This window comes from Nerophis ophidion, linkage group LG01, assembly GCF_033978795.1.
Source record: "Nerophis ophidion isolate RoL-2023_Sa linkage group LG01, RoL_Noph_v1.0, whole genome shotgun sequence".
Classification (NCBI taxonomy): domain Eukaryota; kingdom Metazoa; phylum Chordata; class Actinopteri; order Syngnathiformes; family Syngnathidae; genus Nerophis; species Nerophis ophidion.
The window spans coordinates 934,944-947,285 of NC_084611.1; the positions used below are offsets into that span (position 1 = coordinate 934,944).

At 37.4% G+C, this 12,342-nt stretch overlaps 1 protein-coding gene across 4 annotated transcripts in view; it reads left to right on the plus strand.

The window, feature by feature from the left end:
• Positions 1-12,342, plus strand: part of dlc1 (DLC1 Rho GTPase activating protein) — a 261,583-nt gene that overhangs the window by 164,482 nt on the left and 84,759 nt on the right. Inside the window, exon 1 of one of the 4 annotated variants that reach the window (XM_061887724.1) lies at positions 4,465-4,714. The exons of the other annotated variants lie outside the window; for them this stretch is intronic. Coding sequence (XP_061743708.1) covers positions 4,702-4,714 — 13 coding nt within the window. The 5' untranslated portion in view covers positions 4,465-4,701. Of the gene's footprint in view, positions 1-4,464; positions 4,715-12,342 lie in introns of those variants that run through there. 4 annotated transcript variants of the gene reach the window in all.

Sequence of the window (12,342 nt, forward strand, 5' to 3'; positions counted from 1 at the left end):
CATTACGACTACAACATCCTCGGAAGAACCCACAAAAGGGCAAGGAAAACTCACACCCAGTGGGCAGGGAGAATTCACATTCAGTGGGACGCCAGTGACAATGCTGACTATGAGAAACCTTGGAGAGGACCTCAGATGTGGGCAACCCCCCCCCCCCTCTAGGGGACCGAAAGCAATGGATGTCGAGCGGGTCTAACATGATACTGTGAAAGTTCAATCCATAGTGGCTCCAAGACAGCAGTGAGAGTCCCGTCCACAGGAAACCATCTCAAGTGGATCAGCAGCGTAGATATGTCCCCAACCGATACAGGCGAGCGGTCCATCCTGGGTCTCGACTCTGGACAGTCAGTACTTCATCCATGGTCATCGGACCGGACCCCCTCCACAAGGGAGGGGGGGACATAGGAGAAAGAAAAGAAGCGGCAGATCAACTGGTCTAAAAAGGAGGTCTATTTAAAGGCTAGAGTATACAGATGAGTTTTAAGATGAGACTTAAATGCTTCTACTGACAAGTCATATTAAGCAGAAATTCATGCTAAAACTTCCTTCTACGCATCTTCTTACGCTTATGTTTGGATAAGAAGGTTCATCACGCAGAGCAGAAAAGGTGTGGCAATGTAGGACAGCGGCTGAGAGTTGACAATAATAAAAGAGAAAAAGAATGGAATGTACTAGAAAGACGGTTACATGAGTCACCTGCTGTAAATATGAGCAATAATGTCACTCTCTCTTTAAAGTTTACAGAGAAAATACCACTAGAACACACTTACAGGCGGGAACAGGACAGAGGGAGGAGAATGGACGTATTTTAACTTATTAACGAACAATAAACTAACTTACAAACTTACAATAAACTAAATTATAAATGAACAATAAACTAACTTATAAACGAACAATCAGGGAAGCAAGCAGTGCTTTTAAACATAGCCTCAAGCTAGCTAGAAGCTAACATCCACCCACAGTGTTTTAGCTACTTCTATATCACTAATCCTCATCTCCATGGCAACAAATAAAGTGAGTTTCTTACAAGTACCATTATCACTGGAGGAGGAGGAATAGCTAAACATGCTTCACTACACACCGTAGGAGGATAAGCTCACCGCCGTCATAATGTAAACTAACGCCATGGGTGGATCTATACCTGGCATCCACTGTAATGATACCAAGTACAGGAGTGTATCTAGTCGATACTACTATGATTACATTGATATTTTTTATTGTCCCAAAATCTTTTTTTTTTTCTTTTTTTTAATTCATATTATGTTTATAAAGTCAGTAAATACGTCCCTGGACACATGAGGACTTTGAATATGACCAATGTACGATCCTCTAACTACTTGGTATCGCATCCATACCTAAAGGTGTGGTATCATCCAAAACTAATCTCAAGTATCAAAGAAGAGAATAATAAGTGATTATTACATTTGAACAGAAGTGTAGATAGAACATGTTAAAACAGAAAACAGCACGACACCTACCCTTTACATCAGTATTTTTTAACCATATTATTACTGGTGTATTAGGTATTGTGAAGTGAATTATATTATATTATATTATATTTTATTGTATGATATTGCAACTACTTGGTATCGGATCGATACCTAAATGTGTGGTATCATCCAAAATTAATGTCAAGTATCAAAGAAGAGAAGAATAAGTGATTATTACATTTGAACAGAAGTGTAGATAGAACATGTTAAAACAGAAAACAGCACGACACCTACCCTTTACATCAGTATTTTTTAACCATATTATTACTGGTGTATTAGGTATTATATTTTATTGTATGATATTGCAACTACTTGGTATCAGATCGATACCTAAATGTGCGGTATCATCCAAAACGAATGTCAAGTATCAAAGAAGAGAAGAATAAGTGATTATTTCATTTAAACGGAAGTGTAGATAGAACATGTTAAAACAGGAAATAAGCAGATGTTAACAGTAAATGAAAAAGTAGATGAATAATCCATTTTTACAGTTTGTCCCTCATAATGTGTATAAAATAATAGGTGTATAAATGACACGATATGTTACTGCAGACTAATTAGGAGTCTTTGTTTGTTTACTTCCTACTAAAAGACAAGTTCAACATTTTATTGACGGACTAAATGACAATAATAAACATTTTTTGTTACAATAAAGACAAATAAATAATACTAAATGGCAATAATAAACATATGTTTCATGTACACTAAGATGTGTTGTTACAATAAAGACAAATAAATAATACTAAATGAAAATAATAAACATGTTTCATGTACACAAACATTTTTTGTTACAATAAAGACAAATAAATAATACTAAATGGCAATAATAAACATATGTTTCATGTAAACCAGGGGTGTCCAAAGTGCGGCCCCACGCCACATTTCAAAAATACGATTGAAAAATGTTTGAAACATAAAAAGTGATATAAAGGAGCAAATGGTTGAAATGTAACAATAAAATGTTGCAATGTTTACTCTTAGAACACAAAGCTGCCATGCAGGCTGTTTCTTTCTGTAAAACATAATAATGAATCAAAATCAATGTCATTATGAATTATTGAACCATTCAAGGCTCCAATTACGTCACGATAAATGTTCCACTTTGAGATATTTTTGGGGGAAAATGTTGCATATTTTGTGTTTGCCATACAAAAAACGGAGCTGTTTTTTTTTTTTAGAGAAGGGCCTAAAATGAACAAACAAAAAACATAAACAACAATAAAACTTATAATTGACGGATGGATCTGAAGTTGATCTTGATATTATTGTGTTATATAGTAAAAAAAAAAAAAAAAAGTATAATTTATTTTCTAACACTTTAATGAGTAGAACCCTTTTGGATCCTCAATCATTTTAGTGTGATTTTCTAAAAATAGAATGATCAATTAAAATCAATGGTGATATTAGTTATTGACTTTTTTAATGCCCCAATTATTATTTAATCTCAAATATTCCACTTACAAAAATATTGGGTGAAAATATTGCATATTTTGTGTTTTTTCCATAAAAAAATGTTTTTTTGGTGACAAAAAGAGCATACAACCTAAATATTTAAAATCATTATATTGACAAATAGACTTAAAGTTGATCTAGAGATTTAAAAGTTCAATAATAATAATAAAAATAATAATACTGAATAATGACACATTTTTAATATTTTTTTTGGACCAAAACCCTTTGGGGTCCCTGGGATCAAGCCTGAGTGGAGGCCGACATCTATATTTTTTATACACATATTGTATTGTTTTATTAAAAGAAAAAATATCAAAATGGGCCCCGCTTGCTTCGATTTTTCAGTGTTTGGCCCTCAGTGGAAAAAGTTTGGACACCCCTGATGTACACTAACATGTGTTGTTACAATAAAGACAAATAAATAATAATAAATGGCAATAACAAACATGTTTCATGTGCACTAACATTTGTTACAATAAAGACAAATAAATAATAATAAATGGTAATAATAAAGATATGTTTCATGTACACAAACATTTGTTGTTACATTAAAGACAAATAAATAATAATAAATGGCAATAATAAACATATGTTTCATGTACACAAACATTTGTTGTTACAATAAAGACAAATAAATAATAATAAATGGCAATAATAAACATACGTTTCATGTACACTAACATGTGTTGTTACAATAAAGACAAATAAATAATAATAAATGGCAATAATAAACATATGTTTCATGTACACAAACATTTGTTGTTACAATAAAGACAAATAAATAATAATAAATGGCAATAATAAACATATGTTTCATGTACACAAACATTTGTTGTTACAATAAAGACAAATAAATAATAATAAATGGCAATAACAAACATATGTTTCATGTGCACTAACATTTGTTACAATAAAGACAAATAAATAATAATAAATGGTAATAATAAAGATATGTTTCATGTACACAAACATTTGTTGTTACATTAAAGACAAATAAATAATAATAAATGACAATAATAAAAATATGTTTCATGTACACTAACATGTGTTGTTACAATAAAGACAAATAAATAATAATAAATGGCAATAATAAACATATGTTTCATGTACACAAACATTTGTTGTTCCAATAAAGACAACAATGACATTTTTTGGTGCTCCCCTTTATTCAGAAAAGCATGTAAATACTTCCGTTGTATTCCAATCAAGACGTCAAGTCACGTGCTGTGACGTGTGAACAGTCAATCATTTTCAGCCTCGCTTTTCCAGACCCTTCCATCAGGTGGAGGGCGTGTCTTTGTGGGCAGGGGCGTGTCTACGTGTGGGCGGAGCCACAGCGCAGTGACCAGCAGGCAGGATGTTGTTGACTCCTCCTCCCTCGCTCACATTCCTGTGTGGCTGGGGGCGTGTCCGTGTGTGTGTGGGCGGAGCCACAGCGCAGTTGCCAGCAGGCAGGATGTTGTTGACTCCTCCCTCGCTCACATTCCTGTGTGGCTGGGGGCGTGTCCGTGTGTGTGTGGGCGGAGCCACAGTCCAGTCTCCCAGTCCTTGCTCTCTGGTCACATTACTGCCGTGGTCGTGGATCACACCTCCACCTCCACCTCTTATACACCTCCACCTCCACACGCGGACTACCGACACTCTTTTTATTTCCCGCTCCGCCTCCGAGATGGATGTACTTTGTGGCGCGCGGCCGGCGGGACTTTGGCAGCCCGTCGAATAAAGCGGATGTTGGCGCGAAAGTCGAGTGGAGAAGAAGATGATTCTTACACGTGAGTCGTCCTTCAAATTACAGCCCTGACCTTGGATTGTGTTGGAATGATTGTGCTTCCATCCATCCATCCATCCATCCATCATCTTCCGCTTATCCGAGGTCGGGTCGCGGGGGCAACAGCCTAAGCAGGGTCTCTGATATTTGATGATTGTGCTGCTGATCTCTGATGTTTGACCGCCATCTCTTCTAATGACATCCCCCTTTCTTCTTTAAATGCTGCTAATTAGTGCAATTATCTACATTTAATCTAATATTTGTTTGCATGTTGCTAATTAGTGCAATCATCCACATTTAATCTAAAGCAGGGGTCACCAACCTTTTTGAAAGCAAGAGCTACTTCTTGGCTACTGATTAATGCCAAGGGCTACCAGTTTGATACACACTTCAATAAATTGCCAGAAATAACTAATTTGCTCAATTTACCTTTAATAAATAAATCTATATATATTTAAAAAATGGGGATTTCTGTCTGTCATTCCGTCATACATTTTTTTTCCTTTTAGGTTTTTTTGTAGAGAATAAATGATGAAAAACACTTAATTGAACGGTTTAAAAGAGGAGAAAACAGGGAAAAAAAATGAAAATTTAATTTTGAAACATAGTTTATCTTCGATTTCGACTCTTTAAAAGTCAAAATTCAACTGAAAAAATGAAGAGAAAAACTAGCTAATTTGAATCTATTTGGAAAAAAACATTTTGGAACATCATTAGTAATTTTTCCTGATTTTAAGACTAATTTTAGAATTTTGATGACATGTTTTAAATGTGTTAAAATCCAATCTGCACTTTGTTAGAATATATAATAAAATTGGACCAAGCTATATTTCTAACAAAGACAAATTGTTATTTCTTCTAGATTTTCCAGAACAGAAATTTTAAAAGAAATTCAATAGACTTTGAAATAAGATTTAAATTGGATTCTACAGAAGCATTTTTTTATTTTAATTATAAGTTTGAAGAAATAATTTACAAATATTCTTTGTAGAAAAAACAGAAGCTAAAATGAAAAATAAAATTCAAATGTATTTATTTTTCTTTACAATGAAAAGATAAATTTACTAGAACATTGATTTAAATTGTCAGGAAAGAAGAGGAAGGAACTTAAAAGGTAAAAAGGTATATGTGTTTAAAAATCCTTAAAATCATTTTTAAGGTTGTATTTTTTCTCTAAAATTGTCTTTCTGAAAGTTATAAGAAGCAAAGTAAAAAAAATAAATGAATTTATTTAAACAAGTGAAGACCAAGTCTTGGGTTTTCAAATTCTATTTGAGTTTTGTCTCTCTTAGAATTATCGGACAAAGTGAGAGCAGCTTGCTAGTAAATAAATACAATTTAAAAAAATAGAGGCAGCTCACTGGTAAGTGCTGCTATTTGAGCTATTTTTAGAACAGGCCAGCGGGCGACTCATCTGGTCCTTACGGGCGACCTGGTCTTGGTGACCCCTGGTCTAGTGACACCCCTTTGCTGTTTACATGTTGCTGATTAATGCAATCATCCACATATGGAGGTTTATGACTGATAGTTGGACTTTTTACTCCAAATTCTAGCAGGAATGACACCACACAACTCACTTTAATTAAGGCTAAAATGAGAAATAAAACAGCTAATTAAATAAGTAAAGATGTTTGTCCTCAAGTCTTCTAAGACCGAGGTTCCCAAACCGACTTAAACTAGTTGAAAAACTTATTGGGGTGTTAGCATGTAGTGGTCAACTGTACGGAATATGTACTCTACTGTGCAATCTACTAATAAAAGTCTCAATCAATCAAAGCATGTGTGAAATACCAAAATATATGACGCTGAGTTATCGAGCTGTAAAGTTAGCTTAAAAAAATAATAATAAAAAAACTAACATGCTAAGCAAACATGTGGCGTAGTGTTGAAAATGCTAGCAATGGCATACATTGTGCTTTGCTTTTGTAGCTGCATGTGGAAACGGCGCCGCTGAACTGGCAGCTCTGTGCTTTTTTTTAATTGTCTTTTATGTCCTTTTTTTACCTTATTTTTTGCGTCGGCACGGCAACTGCATGGTTTCCACATTGTAACAGTACTAGGTAAACATGTTAGCGTTAGCGCGCTTACAGCTAGCAATTGTGAAATAACAAAATACATGACGCTGATGTATAGATCTGTAAAATTACCTCATTTTATTATTATTTTTTAAAGCTAGCATACTACGTACATCTAAGAAAAGGTGTTAAAAATGCTGCCAATGGCATACATTGTGTGTTGCTTTTGTAGCTGCATGTGGAAACGGCGCCGCTGAACTGGCAGCTCTGTGTTTTTTTTAATTGTCTTTTATGTCCTTTTTTTACCTTATTTTTTGCGTCTGCACGGCAACTGCATGGTTTCCACATTGTAACAGTACTAGGTAAACATGTTAGCGTTAGCGCGCTTACAGCTAGCAATTGTGAAATAACAAAATACATGACGCTGAGGTATAGATCTGTAAATTTACCTCATTTTATTATTATTTTTTAAAGCTAGCATACTACGTACATCTAAGAAAAGGTGTTAAAAATGCTGTCAATGGCATACATTGTGCTTTGCTTTTGTAGCTGCATGTGGAAACGGCGCCGCTGAACTGGCAGCTCTGTGCTTTTTTTTTAATTGTCTTTTATGTCCTTTTTTTTACCTTATTTTTTGCGTCTGCACGGCAACTGCATGGTTTCCACATTGTAACAGTACTAGGTAAACATGTTAGCGTTAGCGCGCTTACAGCTAGCAATTGTGAAATAACAAAATACATGACGCTGAGGTATAGATCTGTAAAATTACCTCATTTTATTATTATTTTTTAAAGCTAGCATACTACGTACATCTAAGAAAAGGTGTTAAAAATGCTGTCAATGGCATACATTGTGCTTTGCTTTTGTAGCTGCATGTGGAAACGGCGCCGCTGAACTGGCAGCTCTGTGCTTTTTTTTTTAATTGTCTTTTATGTCCTTTTTTTACCTTATTTTTTGCGTCGGCACGGCAACTGCATGGTTTCTATATTGTAACAGTACTAGATAAACATGTTAGCGTTAGCACGCTTACAGCTATCCATCCATCCATTTTCTACCGCTTATTCCCTTTCGGGGTCGCGGGGGGCGCTGGCGCCTATCTCAGCTACAATCGGGCGGAAGGCGGGGTACACCCTGGACAAGTCGCCACCTCATCGCAGGGCCAACACAGCTAGCAATTGTGAAATAACAAAATACATGACGCTGAGGTATAGATCTGTAAAATTACCTCATTTTATTGTTATTTTTAAAGCTAGCATACTACGTACCTCCAAGAAAAAGTGTCAAAAATGCTGTCAATGGCATACATTGTGCTTTGCTTTTGTAGCTGCATGTAGAAACGGCGCCGCTGAAATGTTCTTTTTAATAGTCTTTTATGTCCTCGTTTTATTGACCTTATATTTGGTGGACATTGTGTCCGCACTGCAGCCGCCTGGTTCCCACGGGGGGGGGGGGGGGGGGGGTACTGTAGAGTCCATCCTGTCCTATCAAGTAGCAAAATAAGACTTCATAACATTGTCCAAAAACAGGTAGCATTTGTCAAGTGACACAATATTTAGCGCTGAGGTGTCTACCTGCAGAAAACAAAGAAGCTATCACGCTAATATTAGCGTGCTAGCGTTAAAAAAGGAGGAGGCTGTTGTCCTGAGAAGATTGCAGTCTTCTTTACTTAAAGTGGCTTGAAGACAAGTTTGCAGCTAATGAGAAGAGAAGAGGCTTTGTCAAATCCTCTTGTCTCTGCTGCTGCTTGCCTTCATTTGTGTGTTTTGGCTCCGCAGTCCAGACTGTTTCTTGCTTTGGGTTTTTAAGGCCGAGTCCTTATCAGCTACCTTTGCACGGCCGGCGTGTGGACGAGGAGTCCTGGCAGACATCACGGCATCAAGCGGCGTTTACAACACAACAATGGCCGACTCTCACGCCGCTTATTTGAATTTGATTTGAGCGAGCGAAGGAAAGGCACCGGGGGCTCCTCTGCTCCGTGAGACAGGAAGTGAGCCTGGGTCTTATCTGCAGGATTTCAGGTCCAGCTGGCAGCGGGCCCGGGTTCACTTCCCGTGACAAGACACACGTCGCCGCTGCAGGAAGTCGCCGCAAAAGGCAAATTTGTCAACGTGTTTTGTCACCTGATCCCCTCTGAGGACATCAATCTGTCGGCCGTTGGGGTCAACTGGGGACCGTCCATCTGGGGACGCTTTTGTACTCACGGACCGTCTTCTTCCCCACGCCACACGGCGATGGCGATGGCGATGGCGATGGCGACATCTCGCTCACTTTCCCTGAGAACATTTAAGTCCATCCATCCATCCATCCATTTTCTACCGCTTATTCCCTTTCGGGGTCGCGGGGGGCGCTGGCGCCTATCTCAGCTACAATCGGGCGGAAGGCAGGGTACACCCTGGACAAGTCGCCACCTCATCGCAGGGCCAACACAGATAGACAGACAACATTCACACTCACACTCACACACTAGGGCCAATTTAGTGTTGCCAATCAACCTATCCCCAGGTGCATGTCTTAAGTCTCATCTTAAAACTCATCTGTATACTCTAGCCTTTAAATAGACCTCCTTTTTAGACCAGTTGATCTGCCGCTTCTTTTCTTTCTCCTATGTCCCCCCCTCCCTTGTGGAGGGGGTCCGGTCCGATGACCATGGATGAAGTACTGACTGTCCAGAGTCGAGACCCAGGATGGACCGCTCGCCTGTATCGGTTGGGGACATCTCTACGCTGCTGATCCGCTTGAGATGGTTTCCTGTGGACGGGACTCTCACTGCTGTCTTGGAGCCACTATGGATTGAACTTTCACAGTATCATGTTAGACCCGCTCGACATCCATTGCTTTCGGTCCCCTAGAGGGGGGGGGGGTTGCCCACATCTGAGGTCCTCTCCAAGGTTTCTCATAGTCAGCATTGTCACTGGCGTCCCACTGAATGTGAATTCTCCCTGCCCACTGGGTGTGAGTTTTCCTTGCCCTTTTGTGGGTTCTTCCGAGGATGTTGTAGTCGTAATGATTTGTGCAGTCCTTTGAGACATTTGTGATTTGGGGCTATATAAATAAACATTGATTGATAAACATTGATTGATTGAACAGCAGCTGTCTTCAATACGCAATCCAAAAAGTTGTTACCGTAGCAACAAGACAGCGTTTATCTTGCAACGGATTGCAGCAAAAATGGTCGTTTGCGGCGCTCTTCATTGATTGATGCAGTTTTTCTCAATTTTTTTTGAATTTTGCAGACAGTCCAACATGATGAATCATGGCAACAGCAAGTTGAGCTATTTGCATATTTTACAATATGGAACATAATAAACCCATCCATCCATCCATTTTCTACCGCTTATTCCCTTTTGGGGTCGCGGTGGGCGCTGGCGCCTATCTCAGCTACAATCAGGCCCTGGACAAGTCGCCACCTCATCACAACATAATAAACCCCACCCACTCAGTTCCCAAGTAGACACACATGAATGTTTGCAAACACACATTCAGTCTAACAAAATATTTTAAAGATAAATCAAGGAACAGATAAGGTCAATTGAATAAATAAAATATAACGTAAAAGTATGTGTAACATGCTTTATCAGTATCATGCTCGTTTTAGCCATTCCTCATTTTGATGATAAAAAATATAGTTGATTTTATTTTTGTTTTTTAGGGTTTTCTTTAGTTTTTCTTGACATCCAGAATCAAGACATTTCTATCCATGATGTCATATTTCTGCCCAAAATGTTAAAATAATATTTATTTGTAAATGTATTTTATTTTTTTAAATAGAAAATTGTTTGTTTACATCCCAACAATGCCAGCCCCCCCCCCCCAAAAAAAGAAAAAAAGATAAACAGAAAACATTTTTTTAAATTATATTTATAATAATAATAATGATAATAAATGAATAAAGACATTTTTTTAATTCAAATATAATAATACAAATATAAGAATATGAACAAATAAATAGAAAAAAAAAACAATAAACATATAAGGAGTAATATTTTCTAAAGCCTTCAATCATTAGTTCAAGAACATACAATCAGGCTCATTGTTTTGTAGGTTAAAGTGTTTGACATATTTACTATTATTTATTCAATTTATTGAATGTTATTTTTCAGTATTAAATGCTTCAGATTGCTCCAAAAAAAATGTTTATAGTTTGAATAACCTTTTTATTATTTATTGAAGGAGAACTGATCTGCTTCAAATGTTACAGACTAAGAAACAATGTTAGGGAATAAATAAATAAAAATGTATAGATGTGTGTCAAAATACTAAAGAGCCAAAGCTAAAGTGAAATGCTAGCAGTTAGCACGCTGGCTAGACTGTGTCAAGTACTGAAAAATATGAAATAAAGGGAGAGATGGTTGCATGTTATCCTAGCAATAGCATGCACACAGTTAGCATTAGTGAATACATGACACAGTTTCCAAAAAAATCCATCTAAGATGAGCTCGGGCCCAGTGAAGCGTTTCTGGGTGTTGTTGATAAATGTCTCTGGCTTTGCATAGTAGCGTTTTAACTTGCACTTACAGATGTAGCGACCAACTGTAGTTACTGACAGTGGTTTTATGAAGTGTTCCTGAGCCCATGTGGTGATATCCTTTACACACTGATGTCGGTTTTTGATGCAGTACCGCCTGAGGGGATCCAAGGTCACTGGCATTCAATGTTGGTTTTCGACTTTGCAGGCTTACATGATTTCTCCAGATTCTCAGAACCTTTTGATGATATTACGGAGCGTGGATGGTGAAATCCCTAAATTCCTTGCAAAATGTTGTTTGTTCAAAAATTTGCTCAGGCATTTGTTGAGAAAGTGGTGACCCGATTCCCCGTCCTTGTTTGTGAAGGAGTGAGCATTCCATGGAAGCTGCTTTTATAGCCAATGACCTGTTCCCAATTAGCCTGTTCACCTGTGGCGTGTTCCAAATAAGTCTTTGATGAGCATTCCTCAACTTTTTCACTCTTTTTTGCCACTCGTGCCAGCTTTTTTTGGAGCATCAAATTCCAAATGAGCTAATATTTGGATAAGATAGCAAAGTTTGTCAGTGTGAAGAAGAAATATCTTGTCCTTGCAGTCTATTCAATTGAATATAAGTTGGAAAGGATTTATTTGTGTTCTCTTTTTATATAGCATTTCCACAAGGTAACAACTTCACTCTTTTGGCTTCGTCCACAATTGAATAGTTAGGATGTGCGGACAGAAATGTGTTTCTACAAGTTTTATATTTGGTGGTGTTGTTTCTAAGTTGGGAAAGACGTTAATGTCTTAGCATTTAGCTAACGAGCTAGCGCTAGCATGCGTCTCCGGCTAATGATCAATATATCCGGTCAGCGAGTTCATCAAAGTGTTGTCAATCACGGTTTTATATTTGGTGGTGTTGTTTCTAAGTTGGAAAAGACGTTAATGTCTTAGCATTTAGCTAACGAGCTAGCGCTAGCATGCGTCTCCGGCTAAAGATCAATATATCCGGTCAGCGAGTTCATCAAAGTGTTGTCAATCACGGTTTTATATTTGGTGATGTTGTTTCTAAGTTGGGAAAGACGTTAATGTCTTAGCATTTAGCTAACGAGCTAGCGCTAGCATGCGTCTCCGGCTAATGATCAATATATCCGGTCAGCGAGTTTATCAAAG